Raw genomic sequence first — 16,217 nt, 5'->3', positions numbered from 1 at the left:
AGTGCTCACCCTGTAATGATACCGCCTATCTTAGATGTATATTTTAAAATGTATTATCAAGTGAGGGTAGGTACCATTACCTGCAGCACATGGCAGAGGAAACCAGCACGGGGTCAGGTTATACCCTTTGCTGTAGAATGCAGAGCAAGTCATTGACAGACCAGGGAACCAGACCTCTGATGCAAAGCCTTCTATCTCTAATAAGACACATTACTTTTCATACTTATTCTGTTTAGGAAGCATTATGAATTGTAGATTATCTGATATGAATTCACATTGTTTTGATCAGAGAGCCTCATGGCACTGAGGAGTGGAAGTTATATTTCTTTACCTAAGGACCTTTGCCACTGCTGCTGCTACTAGCATCAAGACTCGAGTTCAGCACCAATTTGTATTGGCTAAACCCTGACCAGGAAGCCCAGAAATAAAAATAATTCCTGATCAACATATTGAAGAATTTCATCTTCAAAATGTTTGAACAGGCCAAAAAGTATATTTTGCAGTTTTTTAACAAAACATAATTTTCAGAAAAATGGAAACATCATGATGTGTTTTCAACGTGACCTAACTTGCACTTCTCACAGAAAGCTAAAATTTGTGTGACAAATGTGCCCACCTCAAAAGCAGACTATAAACTGAGAGAACCAACCAAATAGATCGCTTTGCAGGAGACAAATATTTTCCTTTGGCCTTTTTTAGACTGCAAGCTACCTTATGGCACAGGTAGTCTTCATTTTATATCACCTAACAAGACAACCCACTGTTGAAACTTAAGAAGTAATTGTTTCTCCCAGAGTTTATTCACATCATTAAATCAGCTTGTGCCCTCTTGTTGACATCTCTGCATAGGAACTGTACAGATATTCAAATCAGGCATTATTTCATTTTAAGTGAGGTTAGATAATATTTGTAGACTGCAAAATTTGCTTATTAAATTAACGTGGTTTTTGTCCTTTTCTCATCTCTGTTAATTACATTCAAGCATGTCACAGTAGGTTGTGAACTGCAAGCAATACATGAAATTAAAGTAACGAGCCTAAGTGTACTTTTTGCAGTATATTACATGAATTAACTTAAACACTTACAGGTATTTAGGCTATGCAGTGACTGAACACAGTTCTGATTCATGAAGAATAAGTAAGAAATATTAGAAAGGGCTTTTTACATGAAAATAAAATGAACAAGCTTGAAATAAACATCTTTTCTTCTCCTTCCCACTCATTCTTTCCATCACCCCTCCAACAACTTCCTCCTTCCAAATCAATTACAAGCATAATTGATCAGGTTTCGATCTGACAATTTTGATCTCTTCTTTCGTAGTGGTACTAGCAGACAGATTGGACCATTGAACATGCAGAGCAGAGAATGTGTCTTCTGTTTTGTTGTATGCCCTACTTTTCTACAGCAAAATAATATATGTCCAGAAGTCTTCAAAGATATTATGTTATCCTCTTTCTTCTCCATCAGAGTATATTGTTTTAGAGAATCTGCTTCTTGGGACCGAGGAAGGTCAGGCAACAAATGTTATTGATCCTAAGTGTAATTGTATTTTGAGAAACTCTGTTGGGATTTGTGGATGCCTTTTTTTGTGCCTGTGGAGTACCATCTCTCATGTTAGCAATGTTTGAAATTGTAACGTCTCTGCACAAGAATGTATGAATGGACAGGTTAGATAAACTCCAAGAAAGAGAAAAGCATATCCTTTAAATAGTATGCCAGTATCTTACTCCTGCATTCTAATAGAAAATAAGATCAGGAGCTTGTCCTAGAGCCATGTAAATCAATGGGGCTATGGCAACTCAGGCAAAATTTAATATAGACTGAAGTGCTCTGCACAGTTTTCCTTATTTTGCTCATTGTTATGCAGTGTTTTGCTAATACCATGCATACGCTGTACGAAGAAGAGATTTGCATGCTCAGTATTACTAAGATTAACATTAAAGACTGGATTCCAAAGCGTTTACTCATTACCAGTAGGTCACTCCTCCATTAGTAACTTTGGAGAACAAGGAAGCTTGTAGTGAAATGAAGCATTATTTAATGTGGATTCAAGCTTTAGAGCCTAACTGTGTAGTATTACAGACAAATATTATCCCCTTCCCTCCTTGTACCTGTGTGGTGATCCAGTGCTGCACCCACAGACTCAGTTGGGCCTGCGTCACATGAGTGATTTATGCATCCAACAGCCAGAAACATGTGGGTCTGGTATAGAAGCTGAACTAGGGGAACACAACCCAAATATTGCCCATCTCTAATGCATATCTCAGGAATGTGGCATTCTCTGGGCCCCTGTCACTCCACAAGTATTTTCTGTAGATGGACAAGCATGAGGCTCTCTCCATGAGCTCAGGGAAGGAGCAGCACCTGAGGTAGCACCAGGGAAGTTTACTTTGGCAAATGTTCTGCTGGTGGCAGGTGACAACTATTCCCTGCCCAGAGGAAGAAGAGCTGTACTGCATATGTAAACACTGGAGGAGGTGGGAAACAGCACCTAAGGACTCCCACTTCTGCTTTCCAGCTTTAATTCAGTGCAATGGGAGATCAGCTGTACTGTCAAGCACAAAATGATGCTTCCATGATACATGTCCTCCTTCATCCCACACAGCTCACAAAATCTCCTGCGGTGTTGGACATTTCTGGAGGGAGTAATTGCACTGGTATTCCTGAACTTAACAGTTCTCAGTGAATTCAAAGTGATGAATTTTTTTTTTTTTTTTTTTTGCTCACATCTGTCACAGCGTTCTGCATTGATGCACTCCATAGCAAAGCTTGGCACTGAGTTCCAAAGTCTGACTTTGGTAAAATAATGTTTCTCCTACCTGTGGACTACAGGGCCTATAGGAGGTAACTGGTGACTTCTTCTTTTCCGGGGCAAGTGTCAGCAGCACACATTTCCCAATATCTTGGCCCTGTCTCCAGCAAAACTGTTGCCTGTAGCAATCCCATTGGTATTTGGGTGGGAGGTAGTTGTCAGCATCAGACCTAGAGTTATAAAGATACTGAAGTACTCAGTTCCTACCAGAATCAATGTTAGGATCATTTTTATCTTCAATTTAAAATAATAATAATAATAATAATAAATAAAAAAAGTCTGTGCTGTGTCACACATGGAGTCTAATCTGCTGGCTTTGAGTTGAGGCACATTGGTGCAACATTGAAAAAGAGCTTGCAGGACTTGTTATACTTGTTCTATGAATAAGACAAGGCTTTCTGTTTCCCAGACTGCCATTCTGACAAGTTTTACAGGCACTGAAGTAAACAAGTACCTTCCCTAGGAAATGCTGCTATTAAAAAAGCTCAAGTAGGAATTTTTTTTATAGATGCAAAGATATACAAATATACAATTCCACTCTGACTACTAATGGCAGGGAATCATTTGTCTGTAAGTTGCCTGTAGGCCCATGTGCAACCATCATGCAGCTCAATCCATCTGAATTCAGCACTCTTTCACACCTGGCTCTGGGAAGGTATAAATGCACTTCACATCAGGGGTTAAAAGGGAGGACTGAAGCATCCGATCTGGCTGAAACTGGAGTTTGAAGCCTCTGTCCCTCTTACCCCCACATGTACAAATGAATGGCCTCCCCCAAGCTTTCACCCGGTTTTAACTCCTCCTACAAAATGAGGTGTCAGATGTTCATCTTAATGTATTGATTAACCAGCCTGTGGTAAGAACGCTACCCAGCTTGATTTATAAAGCACTTATCATCACACCAGCAATTAAGAGTGAACACAACAGCAATGCCAATACTGTGTTGCATTGATTTCACTAACTTTCAGTTTTGAAGATGAAATGCCACTCAGGAAGTGAGAGTGCAGCTGGTCTTTCATAGCAAGCACCCTCTCGGGTATGCCAAACCAAAATCATGGTGAAAGGTCATGATTTTAAGACTACTTAACATTCCTAAAGCCTACTCTGGCTGCAAAGCATTATGTAGCTGTTAAGTGAGTATTTCTAACAATGATTTAGCCGATTGTGCTACCTGTTAGCACCATTTTACAGAGAGGAAATTGGGCTCAGGCAGACTTATAGTGTATGAAGTCCCGACTCCCAGTTCAACATCATTTTTTTCAGGCTACAGGGGAAAATGTACTCCTCCAGGAAAGGTTTTTGTTGTTGTTGTTGGTTGGTTGGTTGGTTTTACTTTTTGTGCTTTTAAGGAACACAGATATCCCAGAACGGCAGTGATATACTCCCACTTATGTTTCTGAGACTTCTTCAATTTAATTCTTATTTTCCCTTTACTTCTTTCTGCTCAGAAAATCCTGGTGTTCAAGTAAGGTCAATCTTCTGATTCTTGAGAAACTGAAAAACACAACCTCCTTGATTCCCTTTCCCCAGGGAAGCCTGTGTGAGCTGGCCAGATGCGCAGGAAAGCCCTCTGACTTTTGTGTGGGTTTGCTCAAGTAGGTCTGACTTCTGTTGTTAGCTCAGGGGTGAGATACAGAGATAAAAACAGAGGTCAGGAGCAGATCTGTGAATGACAAACATCGTGATCATGCAGCTCATACGCCTCTTCCATTAGCCCTAACAACTTTGTTAACCTTAGGCCACACCGATGTCCTGATATCATCTCTTTAAAATTAAAAAAAAAAAAAAAAAAAAGCCTCAAGAGATTTCAGTCATGTTACAATGCGCTCCAATTCAAATAAGGTCATGGAGTTACACACTCTAAACCTGTAACTATTTTTGAAGCTCTAGCAAAGACATCAAGGGCACATTTTGACTGTTTCAAGTTAGGCAGTTACAGCCTCTTGCTAGCTCCCTGTTTTTCAGTTTGGAAGTGAGATTTATGCAGTCACTCAGTCCACCAGTCCCCATTCCTGCTAACTAATTTTAGCAAAATTCCACAGAAGACTGAGGCCATCTTAAACCCTGGGAAACTTGGCAGTAGGTAAGACAAGAGTCTGCAGCTGCCCAGCTCTCTGCTATGTGGCCATCAGCCACATGGCCCATTAACACACATACATCACCATAAGGCCTCCTCCAATCCCATTGGCATTGCAGAGCACTGACTATGACAGACAGCAAAGGAAGAAAGCACCATCCTTTGAAAGGAACTAGACACCACCAGTTCCACCACTCAGAGGGCTGGGCATTTGCTTTTCTTCTGCTGTGACTGTACAGAAAACAGGTAAGACTTTAAACCATGTTTCCATTTGCAGGCTTGCCTTCAATTCCTGCAAGACCATTGTTTCAAATTAATAGATTAAACAACATGTTTAATGAAGAGACACTTGCTCACTCGAGTAAGCCAGAAAAGCCAAAATGCCAGTTTGCATGAGTAAGTGCTTACTGACTGGGTAAGGACTACACACGAATGCATGAAGAAAGAAGGTTACTGAAGTTTAAAGTGATAAAACAGCTTCTGTCATTGGTGATAAATTTCTTTGTCTTCAGAGGAAATATTTTAAAGGAAAAAGAATTGTTTTAAAATATATTTAAAGTATCACATTACATGTATTTATGCCTAAATCACTTTCTCATTCCCACAGGCTGTGGGAATTAGAAGCTGTGGCCCTCACTTGCCTTTTTGAAAAGCACAGCTCCAGTTCCCTTCCAGTCAAATAAGCAGTAAGGTCAGGAAGGAAGCAGGTCTGGAGGAGTTAATGCTCTTGTGCTGGCTCTCAGTTTTTCAGATGATTTGAGTCCCTAGTTCCACAGAAATGGCTGGGAAAGGAATTAATGCATAAACTGAAATGATGAGGAGCTTGCAGTTATAGGGCTGCTTACAAAGATGTGGTGATGGAAAATCTGAAACAGTTGACCCAATCTGACCCATTTCAGAAAAAAAATAGTGGTAGAAGACAGTTTGCTTTGTTCTCATGTATCCTTGGACTGTATTCTGGTGTTCTTCCCGTTATATCAGGATATTGTCTTCTTACTAGTGATGCAGGATATCACATATCAGTAGTGGGGGGGGGTCTGATGGAGGCTGAAGTGTGCACATGGAATTGATTAGGGGGTTAGCTTCCTCTCAGTGGCAAGTCATGTGGGTATTTCAATGTCTGAACCTGGGTGTGGAGCAGAGGAAGCTGTGGAGACAGCTATATCTTAATTACCTCTGGAAAGTTTACTGAAATGCCCATAGAATTGCTCATCTGTCTGAACAGAATGGGAGTTAGTGCCATCAAAGCTGCTGGGAGCACAAGAAGTAAGTATCAGAGAGCTGAGATCAAACAGATATCCTGAGGTGTGATGGGGACCATGTAATAAATAGGAAGATTAAAGAAAACACAGAATATCCAAGTGACCCCTCAAAATCCCTCTTTATAGTCATGTTTTGACAGCAGCTAAAACATGATGTCAGCCTTTGATTACCTGGCTTGGGGGTAAGCTAACTTTCCCTCCAACCTGCAGTGACATCCTGCTAAGGATGCAGAGGCTAGCCCTGTACCCTGCCCTGCCTGCTGTGCATGCTGCTGGACCATCTGTCAGTGGAGCTCTCAGACCCTATTCTTGAAGGTGGGTGTCCATTCTTTTTGTTACACAACCTACTCATGGTTCTACTTCACTGAGCTTATTTCGCAGTACCCCTGGGTAACAGGAAGTTCTCGGCATTCTCATCCCACTGCCATTTTTATATAAAGTAGTTTTCTAAGTAACCTATGAAAGTCTGGGTTTGTTTATGTTGTGGGTTTGGGTTTCAACCCAGGCTGGAAACCTGAGACTGATGTTTGGATCCAGGTCCCATATTGCCATTTAAAAATCAAAACATCCATAGGAACTCAAACATTCTATTGTTTCTTTTTCTTCTAGAAACAGCAGATTGTGATCATCAAGGGTAGTGACAAAAAGAAAACAAGAAGTTGGGAAATAGAGATGACCATGTCCATATTCGTAAATTATGACGTGAACGTTCCCCTGGATGAGACCATCTGCGCTATTCATTTATATGAGAACTAGCAATAGCCAAGAATTGCTCCTGGTCATTAGTTTGGGTGCAGCCACAGTAGTCTTGAGACTGAGAGTTTATCTTCATTGTGGATACAAGTTATTCTGTGACAATTGGTTTATGTTGAGATGGTCCTGAAAATGCTGAATTAAGGCGGAGGTACCTCTACCATGGAAAATCATGTGTCACCATGTGGGTAAAAAGGAAGGCTGATTTCTTCCATACTACTTAGCCCAAATTAGGACTGCTAGATGCAGCTGTTTAGGAGAATCATGGTGTTGCAACTTGTTATCACTTCTATCTGCTTTGGATGCAGACAGCGGGAGATGGCTGAATCTGATGAAACCCCCATGAGCTGCACCCTTGATGCAATGCACATTCCTTGCTCATTGACTCACAGCTATCAACTTTCCTTTACTCCCTCTTTGCCATGTGTTTTGTAGCACTCTAAACACCTGAGGAGACAATGTTTTGAGCAGACACTTGCTGTATTTGCGCACAGTACTGCATGTCTTCTCTCTGTCACTCTGGACATACATGGCTCATGCAACAGATCAGAAATTAGGTAAGCAAAGATATAAAGTTATTCTGCTTGTGCAGAATGGATAATGAGAGTAATGCAATTAACAGTATTAATGTTAATAACTAGATATCTGCTATTAGCAGTCTCCCACCTTGATCATTTATTAAACAGTGACACCAAATTTAGACGTCAAAACAGTTTTCTGACATCAGATTCTTTGTATTCAACCACACAGGAATGTTTCACTTCTGGTTGAGAGAGTACATGTTATCGTGGTAACATCAGTTTTATCAGATAATATCCATGTTAAAATACAGAAATAAGTTAGAAGATGTTTGCTTTGAAGGAAGCTACTGCAAAGTTTACTAAAAACGTTTGGGATATAACATACCTCATTTGGTCACGGTATCAGTCCTTACACCCTTACTCACACAAACTATAAAATCCAGATGGTAACTTACTTTGCTAAGAACATAGTTAATTAGAATTTTTCTCACCATTAAACTATATGAAAAAAACACAGCAATATGATGTTACAAATACAAAAGCAATGAATGCTTTCAAACGGGTAATGCATTTTGCCATTTGAAATTGTGTTGTAGGTGGCAATAGAGATGCCGTATATTCCAACTCTTCCAAAGAGATTCAGGGAGACAGGGAAAACAATAGATTTAAGGATATAAAAACTGCATATTTTCACCGAGATAGTATGTTTACTCTCATGAAATCCTGATTACATTGTTCAGTTAATATTATGAATTGTAATGTTTAGTTTGAACACTGAATGAATTTGCTATATACCTTTTCAGGTTTGTAAAGTTATTTTAGATGTTGAAAAAAATGCACAAAACACTGTATTTTTCTTTCCTCCTTTACATCAGACAAAAATTGGAGATCTTTTCAAAGAGGACCATAATTTAGAGAACAGATAACCAGCAGTTTCTCCTGTGCAAGAGTGGCATATGAATTTTTGGTACCAAATCCCACAACAGCCATAAATGCATCAGTTTCTCCTTTTTATAGTTACTGTATGGGGGGGAGAGGGACACGTGTTGTTGTTGGGCGTGTTTGTTTGTTTCCTATTTTTATTAATGAATAAGCCAGTTCTGCAAACACTATCAGAGATTAAGACATTTAAAAGTATACTCCTGATTTAGGAGAAGCTTTCCTGGAAAATGCAACACTGAACTTGTGGACTGAGGTGGCAGATAAAATCTGATGTAAAGAAATTAAAACTGAAGTGTGAAGATTGACCTGAGATAACATGACAGTCACGTGTCAGAATATTGAGTATGGAATTTACTATAATTAAGACTTAATTCCAGCAACCTTGTGCGTGTTGGTCTTTTCCCTTCTATGTGCTGCTGTACAAACAAGCAATCAGTGTTACAAGAGGAAAGAGAGAAGCTGAATACGTTAAGATATACACATTTAATCAGGGAAGTTCTCTAGAAGCAGCACAATCTGACAAGGTTTAAATAGTGTTTAAAAGAAACAGCTCTTGAGTGATAACTCCAGTCCTGCCACTAACATTCTGCCCAAGGCAAATTACCTTAAATCTATAAAATGAAAATGATAGTTACTAATCTGCTTTACAGGAGATCTTCAAAGATAAATTTGTTAATATTTGTGCAATGTTTTGAAAGTGCAAAATGCCATAAAATGCAAAGAATTATTAGCTCAGTCCTTTGTTTTAAAACCTCAGTGAGCAGTCATAGAATACAAACTGCCATGCAAACTACGATGTCTACTATATCAAACACCACACACATTAAATCTGAGAAAGCCCAGTTGTAAAATCCTGTTAATTCAGCTCTACTTCATCTCTGCTCCTCCAATAAAGAGCCTGCCCTTTAAAATCACTTCTGCAACATGCACAGAAGAACCATGTTGCTACTGAGGAACAGTTGCTAATAAATTTTTGGGGAGAGGCAAATGCTGACCCAGTTCTCATTGGATAATGGAAACCAGTTTACATGTACATATGCTGAACATACAGAAAACAGGAGATATGTATGTACAATAAAGGAGGTCACTCAAAGAAAGTTGAAGTGAGGTGTTTTATGTAGTGTAATATTCTCACTATGAACCATAAATTTAAAAACAAATGGTCAAAAGCCTGACCTTTTTCCTGTGGCCTTTGCAAACATACAGTTGGTAATAAAAGTTTTGAAATATGAAAAAATACTGTATACCCATGCTGAAAATCACTATTACATTAGCTTCAAACAAGTTGGACCAAATGCAGTCTCTGGGTGTGTGGCCAGCTGTATAGGGAAAATGCCATATTTGAGTTCAGCTTTTCAAAAATTGTTCAGTTATGTCAAATGGGCCTGAAAGAGCTGCCTGTCATCATTGGTGTCTGCAGCCTCAGTCTTAGAATCTTTCTGTGAATGTTGTGACCTTGACAAGCAGAGCATAGATGTTGTAGAAATAGCGCATCTGTGTTCAGAAAGCTGGGAAGGCAGAACCCATGGCAAGTCTGTGGTGCTGCACTACCAGCCTCAGATGAGACTTCCCTGCAGTGAGAGTCTGCAGAGTGGGAAAGAAAACACAGAGAGGAACTTGCCCAGTCTTCTCCTTCACCATGGTAGGAACAAAGGAGAAGTTAAGTTAGGATCAAATAGAGTTATCCACTTACATGGATTTGTGTAGGGGCAGTATGTGACGGGCAGTAAATATGAAATGTTCCTGCTCAGTACAGAAGGTAGAATCACAATTGTATGAAAAATTCTGCAGTGCAAATGCTTGTTCTGAAATAAGTTAGGACAGGACTTTCTGAAGTTTCTCCATTTAATTAATGTGGAAAAGATGTTTTCATTTTCCTATGCTTAGCTTTTTTAACTGTCATGCCAAATCCTTCCTTTCTTGTAGATTATCAAAACTCTGTTTCATGTTGGTATCTCAATGTGCAACATGTGTGCCTAGAGGTATCTGTTTTTATTTAGCATTTCTCTGTAGAACTGATTTGAGGTTAATTTCTTTGGTGTCTTAATTGCACTTCCTCTCTCATAATGCAAGCTGCAACCTTTAGTGTGCATTGAGGTTACTTTGCGAATCACTCCTCTCTAGAAGTTGATTTTTTCCTGGGCTTCTCATTTTTAAAAATCTTCCAATTAGTCTAAATAAATGAAAATGTTTCATATGCACATAAAGTTGTTGAGGTTACACTGTGTAAGCATCTTTGAAGCAAACAATGAAATAGATATTGTATCACAGGATCAGACTCTACTCCTGTTAAAGGCACAGAAACAATCAGAGGAGCAGTGTTGTACGGATGTTTCTGAGTTTACTTCAAAGTATTTATTGTGTATTATTTACAGTGTATAAGGAAAAGAGCATGCCAGCTACAGCATCCAAAAGCTCATCTTAATAATAAATGATTAGGGGCATGATATGGCATGTGTTGGAGCATCTATCTTGTGCTACTGTAAGTAAACGGTGTTTCACTTTTATTTGCCTAATTAGCACAATAACTTGTTAAACTGTCAAAAAAAAAAAAATTGTGCAGAGGAATCTGATGGGTAATATAAAATCAGTGAATCTTTCAGAAGGTATGAATCACTGAGGTATCCTACTCAGCAGCTGTTTTGCTATCTATGTGATATATCTATGATATCACCATGTGTTGCTATCAGCACATGGGGATAGGCACAGGCGTTTAGTGTGTCACCTCTCAAGCCCCTTGTCACCGTGAGCTTCAGTTCTGGAGTTCCCAATCAATGATAGCAGTTCATATCCTATTGACTTTGTGACCAAAATCTTTTCAGGAGCTTTAGGAAGAAGTTTCCAGTAAGCAGCACATAAGCATGAGTCTGGCTGCCAAATGGTGAGACGGAAAACTACATGCTTGAGAAGGTACCAGCCTGGACAAGTGACAATTCATGTCCCATTTCCATGCCTAAGCAATAAGGCAGTGCTCCTTCTCACCTTGCAGAGTAGCAGTCCACTTAAAAACAAAACAAAACAAATACATAAAAATGCTGTAGCCATAAGCATATTCACTAAACACTGACTTGCTTGGGTATGCCTCTTGGGATAGCAACACTGAGGGGGAAAGGGCATGGTGCTTTTGCGTTGTGGATTTCCCTGCAGCATCCCAATAACACTTCTGTATTACTACTGTCTGTTTGCAAAGTAATTCACCACTCAGAGCAGGGAGAAAACAGAAATAACACGAGCAGATACAGGCCCTACTGAAATATGTCTAGCATCAGCACAGTTTTTCTTGGCATGTACACACTTGAGGCAAAATGACCACATGGGAATGAGACTGAATGGGACTGTTCGCGGGCTCTGTTGATAGCGAGGCAGCAGAAACGAGGGTTGCATATAACGGGACGGGATGGGTTTCTGCTGCATTCACCAGCAGAGGCTGAGCTGCTGCCTGGCGTCCCACGGGAAGGACACGCAGGGAGAGCTGAAGGCCACGGGGCTTTTTCGCAAGCGGCGACGCAAACGCCTGCTCGTGCTTTCGGCATCTACCGGGCAAACAAACAGCCGGGAAGCGGTAAACGGGATATCCTCAACGCTCACATAAACTGAGCGGGGGAATCAGCCGAACTGCTCCCTTCTCCACAACCCGTTCCTCTCCTCTGTCCTGGGGCAGGTAGGGGCGGCTCCATCCCTACCTGGGCGGGGAAGGCGCCTCTGGTTCCTCCTCCTCCCGTTCCTTGCCCCCGCCCCCTCCTCCTCCTCCTCCTCCTCGGCGTCCCCAGAGGGAGCCCCTGCGCTCCGCGGCCGGGAGGAGAGCGCAGCTGGACAGGGTAGTCCCACGGCTGGCCCCAGCTGCTCCGCAACCCCTGCGACAGAAGGAGCGCAGGGAGGAGGAAAGAAGAGGAGGAGAAGGAAGGGGAGGAGGAAGAAGAAGAGGAAGAAGGCAGCAGTCCGCCCGCAGCTGGGTAGGCACGTGTGCGCGCAGCCCTCGACGGCCGCCCTCCAGCATGCTGCGCGGAGGCAGAGCGGCAGCTCGGAGCTGAGCGGGGTGGAGCGGAGCGCAGAGCAGTGCAGAGTGAGGAGCAGCTCGTCGGGGAGCTCCGTGTGCCCGTCGCGTCCGACGCACACCATGGGTGTACGCAGCCCCCTGTCCGCCTCTGGGCCTCGCGGGGCCGCTGTCCTGGTGCTACTGCTGCTGCTGCTGGGGCGCGTCGCGCTGTGTTCCGCCGTGGAGGAGAAGAAAGGTAACGGGCGGTGCGGGTGGCGCGGGTCTGCAACGGCGCTACTGGGTGTGCCCCTCGGTACCGCGGGGAGAGTCGGAGGAAAAGTCCCGGCTTCGTCCCATAGGAGAAAGAAAGAAAGAAAAAAAAAAAAAAAAAAAAGGAGAGAAAGATGGAAAAACAAACCTACAGCAGCGATCGCGCAGCTCTGACTTCCTGATTCTAAGCTTATTTTTGTGGGGGTGGAAGGAATAAAAGGGAATAAACCTTCGCGCGTCTCAGCTCTTGTGCTTCTCCCCTCTCGAGGCTTTTTTTTTTCTCCTCTCCCCTCCACTCCGCTCCCGTGCCGTTTTCGTGGCGCCCCGGGCGCCCTCACCGCCCGGGGTTCACCCCGTGGTGGCCTCCGACCCCGTCCTGCTCCGCTGCCGACCCCGGGGAGGTGGCACCGAGCACGGCAGGGACACGCCGGGCAGCCTCGGCCGGCCCGTCGCCTCAGGCCGGGCACCTCAGCTCATTCCGCTCCAAAAAGATGAATGCACGTATATACGTGTGCACACACCTGGGAAAGGTGTGTAGAGGAAGACAAGAAACTTCACACGTGTTCTAGTTCTCCGGTTATCAAAGCAGGGAACGCTTCGTGCTCGCTCGCTCTCTCTCTCTGCCGGGCGCGGTGCCGCCGTCACCCTCGCTGAGAGCGCTCGGCAGTCGTGCGTGGGAACGGCGCGGGGTGGCCCGCGAGGCTGTTTGCTTGGCCTCTGGGGTTTTGTTTTTTATACGTTTTTGAAAAACTGGTTTAAGGAGTGAGAAAACGTTTGTGTCGGGAGAGTTCCGTTGCTTTTTCTCCATGCGTGGTGATCTTTTCTGTGAATAGGCCCCGAGCGCTGTTCCAGGCAGAGTGCAGTTCTCTTTATCTTGGAGATCTGCCAGCAAGGGAAAAAAATGCAGATCTGTTGTTTTATTTTCTTTCTACAGAAAAAGAGGGAAAAGAGAATTAGTGGTGTTTTGAAGAGCTGGTGTGCGGCTGAAAACAGCTGAACCCAACTTTTTGTAACTGAGGACAGTAAAGCTGTCTTGGAAGGAAGCAGCAGCTCCCCATTCCGAGGAACTAGTTGCACAACCTTGAAGCAGTGAAGAGGCTCCCTTGTTCCAGAAATCAAGTTCATACCTGTTGCTGATGTAATGTAGGCAGGTCTTCTTTCCTGGGTTTCTGATCTTTTTCTTTTCTTGTTTCTCCTCACCCTTTGAAAGTGGTGGGGAGCAGAGCTGACTCTTATCTGTTGCATTTGTGTTAAGTCCTTTGAAATGCAGCTCCCAGGTGCACATACCCTGTAGAATTTGTAAAATGTAAGGGTAAACATGTTGTTGCCTTCTTTAAAGTTCGTAATTCCATGTCTCATAAAATTATGAGGGTGCTGTTTATTTGAGGATTATTAAATAATCAACAGCTACATGATAGACCCAACAGACGTTATTGTCAGCATTCTGTTAGTGAGTAACCATTCCTGTGAGGAGGACTGGGGACAGAAGAGGGAAAAGCAGAATAACTTCTTCAAGAAGCATGAATCAATTGTTTGGGCTTTATTTATTTTCTTCTGCGTTTGAGGATGAGTGAAGAAATAAGGTGGGTACAGAATAAAGCAGCATTTGGGAATCATGAGATGCTGATTTAAGCGAAGGCCCATTTCCTTGGGACCCCATGGCATCTGAACTTATAACAGTTCTGAAAGCAGATGTGCTGCCATAAACGTTTCAGCACTCATATTTTATGATATTGTGTTGGTTCTGGGATTCCAAATGGCATATGCATTTGTACTACTTAATATTTCAACCTAGTTACTACTATCCCCCCAAAAGTACCTAGACAAATCTTTTTGTTTCAAGAAGGGTTCAGAATCAACCTATAATGGACAATGTAATGGTTTAGTTGTATATTTATTGTATAAAATTTTATATTGTATAAAATAGTATATTTAACCAGAAGATTAGAATGATCTTTTCAAATTTGGATGAGACAAAACTTTATTTCAATGACTGTAGTCATGAAAATGAAAAACAAACAAACAAAACCAAACCCAATAGATGTGCATAATCCAACACTAAACAGCATTGTTGGAAACTGAAGAACTCTCACAGGGATCAATATCTCCCTCTCTCTCAGCCCACCTTCTGTAATGTTGATCCAGATTAACAACAGAGGAAGTAATCTGGATTTACACTGATAGTTGCTGGCTGGCCTGTTAGGGGGCACCTGAAACAAACACCTTTGACAGCAGACATGCCACTTCCTGCAGCATGCATTTGACCAATGTCCATTTTGTGTCTCAGTGCTTAGTGACGCTGCATTTAGGCAGACCACTTCCTGTTATTTTATTGGCTCTATATAGCTAGTTTTGATCTGTAGTTGCAGCCTTTGTGGGATGGGGACAAGGACTGTGCACTCTGCTGCCCAGTGGGTTATACTGGATGCGGAAGGTCTCTGCAGTACCCTCTCCTGTACCTTTTGTTTCATATCACTTTCTGTGAAACAAGGAAATTAAGCTCCTTTAGGATGCTGTAGTCGTTTTTGGTGTTTTTTTTTCCCTTCTTTTTTTGCCTTTGGAAATTAAAACACATTTGTGAAACCCTGGGGATGATTGTAGTTAGAGGTGGAAATTTCAGGTACAGTTCAATGTGGTGAAATAACACAATTAAATAAGTATCCAATATAAACCTGTTCTTACTCCCTCAACGCAGTGTGTGAATGATTAAGAAAAAAAATCCAAAGCCTATTGTTAAGGGCAATTGGTGATAAGCAAGGAAGGGAAGGCAAAGTGACAGCAGTCATCCTCTTAATTCAGGCAACTTGCAAATACAAGTTGTCTGAATGCTGTGAAAGAGTTTGGTGTCTCAACAGTGCGCATACATATGTATATGGTGAATAAACTGTGTGCAGAAGTGATAGTAAATGCAAATGTATTATTACTTGTATCAAGAGTTTATGAAGAGATTTGCAGATAAATGAGAAATGAAGATCAATGCCCTGAAGACTACAATCAGAGTAGTCCATTGTAATTCATTTGTTAATTTACAGAGACTTTCAGGGAGTGTAATACAATGTCATTGTGTTCCTCAGGGCTGACTTTTTCATTTGGGTATCCGTATATCACTGAAATCACTAGGATATGAGAGCTTTAGCAGCAAGATAGCTGACTGGCCAAACCAGTTCCTTCTGAAGGCGTCCTTATCTTCCTTCAGTACAAACTACATTAGCATTAGCAACTGTTCAGAAATAAGCCTACTGAAAGGTTTACTTCATCTTAGGGAGGATGATTATCTTCCCTGAATGCAATAATATCCCTACTTTCAAGGCAAAAACCCCTGGGTCAGTCCAAGTTTCAGTAGCATGTGTGCCTCAGAGGGTACAGTCACCCTGTGGTTCTAAGTGTTGCATCCAATAAAAAACTAATATACGTTAAAAACCTAGCAGTCAGTATGTCATGTTCTACTTGTGTCAAATCTCGTGTTATGCTCCAGTCTGTATTGCCAAAGTACTTATACAATGTGTGTGTGGTTGTGCTGTTAAGAAGTGCTTTGCCTTGTAGGGCTTTGCTCTGGAAAGCCAGAGCTGGCTGTACTCACAAAATCATCCTCTGACTGGTCTAC

The 16,217-nt window shown here is 42.0% G+C and overlaps 1 protein-coding gene across 9 annotated transcripts in view; it reads left to right on the top strand.

The window, feature by feature from the left end:
• Positions 1–16,217, top strand: part of EGFR (epidermal growth factor receptor) — a 257,106-nt gene that overhangs the window by 92,315 nt on the left and 148,574 nt on the right. For 4 of the 9 annotated variants that reach the window (NM_205497.3, XM_015281328.4, XM_025147076.3 and 1 more), the window contains exon 1: positions 12,121–12,599. The exons of 4 other annotated variants lie outside the window; for them this stretch is intronic. In NM_205497.3, the coding sequence (NP_990828.2) occupies positions 12,485–12,599 (115 nt within the window). In that variant the 5' untranslated portion in view covers positions 12,121–12,484. Of the gene's footprint in view, positions 1–12,120; positions 12,600–16,217 lie in introns of those variants that run through there. One more of the 9 variants, XM_046919479.1, reaches the window with a different exon arrangement.

The sequence above is a fragment of the Gallus gallus genome, chromosome 2 (assembly GCF_016699485.2).
Source record: "Gallus gallus isolate bGalGal1 chromosome 2, bGalGal1.mat.broiler.GRCg7b, whole genome shotgun sequence".
NCBI lineage: Eukaryota > Metazoa > Chordata > Aves > Galliformes > Phasianidae > Gallus > Gallus gallus.
Note: the sequence above shows the minus strand (reverse complement) of the source record. Positions and strands in the feature narration are given on the sequence as shown.